The sequence below is a fragment of the Mus caroli genome, unplaced genomic scaffold (assembly GCF_978045245.1).
Source record: "Mus caroli unplaced genomic scaffold, Mus_caroli_1 scaffold_8, whole genome shotgun sequence".
NCBI classification, from domain to species: Eukaryota; Metazoa; Chordata; class Mammalia; order Rodentia; family Muridae; genus Mus; species Mus caroli.
In genome coordinates this window covers 122,690,390-122,692,152 of record NW_028227263.1, presented here as the reverse complement: position 1 = coordinate 122,692,152, position 1,763 = coordinate 122,690,390, and the positions used below count along the sequence as shown (strand labels likewise).

Genomic DNA, 1,763 nt, shown 5'->3' with positions numbered 1-1,763 from the left:
TTTCTTTTCTTTTTATTGATTAAGTTATTTTATTGATTAAGATGCATTCCATTTGAAGCATCTTCTCCCTCTTAACTATATTGAATTCTGATGACAAAACCTAATGATGGAATCTCTAGCTTGTTACTGATTAAGTGATTTTATTGATTAAGATGCCTTTGCAGTCTTCCCTCCCTCCCAATTGTATTGAATTCTGATGATGGAATCACATAATTATACTAGCCTCTTTTCTGTCTGTATTCATTTGCAAAGTCTGTGCTGAGTTAAAATGTGTGTTATTGTGTAGGTTATTGACCAATGTGACCATGAAGATGTAGCATCACTACAATATCTATCTCAAGGCAGGAGTAATTCAATAAATATAACATTTTATTCTGCTTTACTGTCCATGCATTGTATTCCAGACAATTCCCCTATAGTGTGATAGAGTAGTGTCTCACTGATCAAGAAAAGAAATTGTCACAAATTAATTAGTAAGCTTGGACAATAGAACAGAATCGTGAAGATTCTGTTCAACCTTATCATTACTCCAGGGTCAGGTAAAGCTCTCTCAATGTCTGCTCATGAAAAATTCCTGAAAAACACTGAAGAAGTGGCTCTTCAGATCCTCTTGCTCTGTCAGTTTGGTGTTGGGACTGTGGCCAATGTCTTTCTGTTTGTCCATAATTTCTATCCAGTCTTGACTGGTTCTCAAAAGAGTCCCAGACAGGTGATATTAAGCCACATAGCTGTGGCCAATGTCCTGATTCTCTTCATCACTACATTTCAAAACAACATGATGGCTTTTGCTCCAAAAAATCTTCCAACTGACCTCAAATGTAAATTGGAATTCTTTATTCGCCTAGTTGCAAGAAGCACAAACTTGTGTTCCACCTGTGTCCTGAGTATCCATCAGTTTGTCACTCTTGTTCCTGTTAATAGAGGTAAACTCATACTCAGAGCAAGTGTCCCAAATTTGGCAAGGTATTCTTGTTACAGTTGTTGGCTCTTCAGTGTCTTAAATAATATCTACATTCCAATTAAGCTCACTGGTCCACAGATAACAGACAATAATAATGGCTCTAAAAGCAAGTTGTTCTGTTCCACTTCTGGATTCAGTGTAGGCATAATCTTCTTGAGATTTGCCCATGATGCCACGTTCATGAGCATCATGGTCTGCACCAGTGTCTCCATGGTACTTCTCCTCCATAGACATCACCAGCGAATGCAGCACATCCTCACTCCCAATCAGGACCCCAGAGGCCAAGCTGAGACCAGAGCAACCCATACTATCCTGATGCTGGTGATCACATTTGTTAGCTTTTATCTTCTAAATTTTATTTGTACCATCTTTCACATGTTTTTTGTAGATTCTTATCTCTTTGTGAGGCATTGCAGTGAAGTTTTTGTTGCAGGCTTCCCCACAATATCTCCTTTACTGTTGATCTTCAGAGACCCTAAGAATCCTTGTTCTGTGCTCTTCAACTGTTAAAAGCCAGAGTTGCTAAAAATTCCAAACTCAAAAGACAGCTTTAGTAATACCATTAATTACTTTATTTAATAAATATGTATCTTTTATGAATCAGGTGTGGTTCTCACTGTTGTAATTTTTAAAAAGTAAGATTATAATCATTTGTTGATGTGAAATGATTTCTGGTTGGAATATGACTGACAGTAAGTGAGTTATTTGCCACCCTCTGTTCTGTTGTACATAACTGCACTCTGCTGCAAGCTGCTCTAAAACAGATGAAACCCACTTTCCCTGAACAGGTTAATGTGTTATA

At 37.4% G+C, this 1,763-nt stretch overlaps 1 protein-coding gene across 1 annotated transcript; it reads left to right on the top strand.

The window, feature by feature from the left end:
- Nucleotides 1-346: 346 nt before the first annotated feature.
- LOC147003421 (vomeronasal type-1 receptor 4-like) lies at nucleotides 347-1,471 on the top strand. The gene has a single exon (XM_085840993.1). The coding sequence runs from the start codon at nucleotides 554-556 to the stop codon at nucleotides 1,469-1,471; it is 918 nt and encodes a 305-aa protein (XP_085697119.1). The 5' UTR covers nucleotides 347-553.
- The last annotated feature ends 292 nt before the right edge of the window (nucleotides 1,472-1,763 follow it).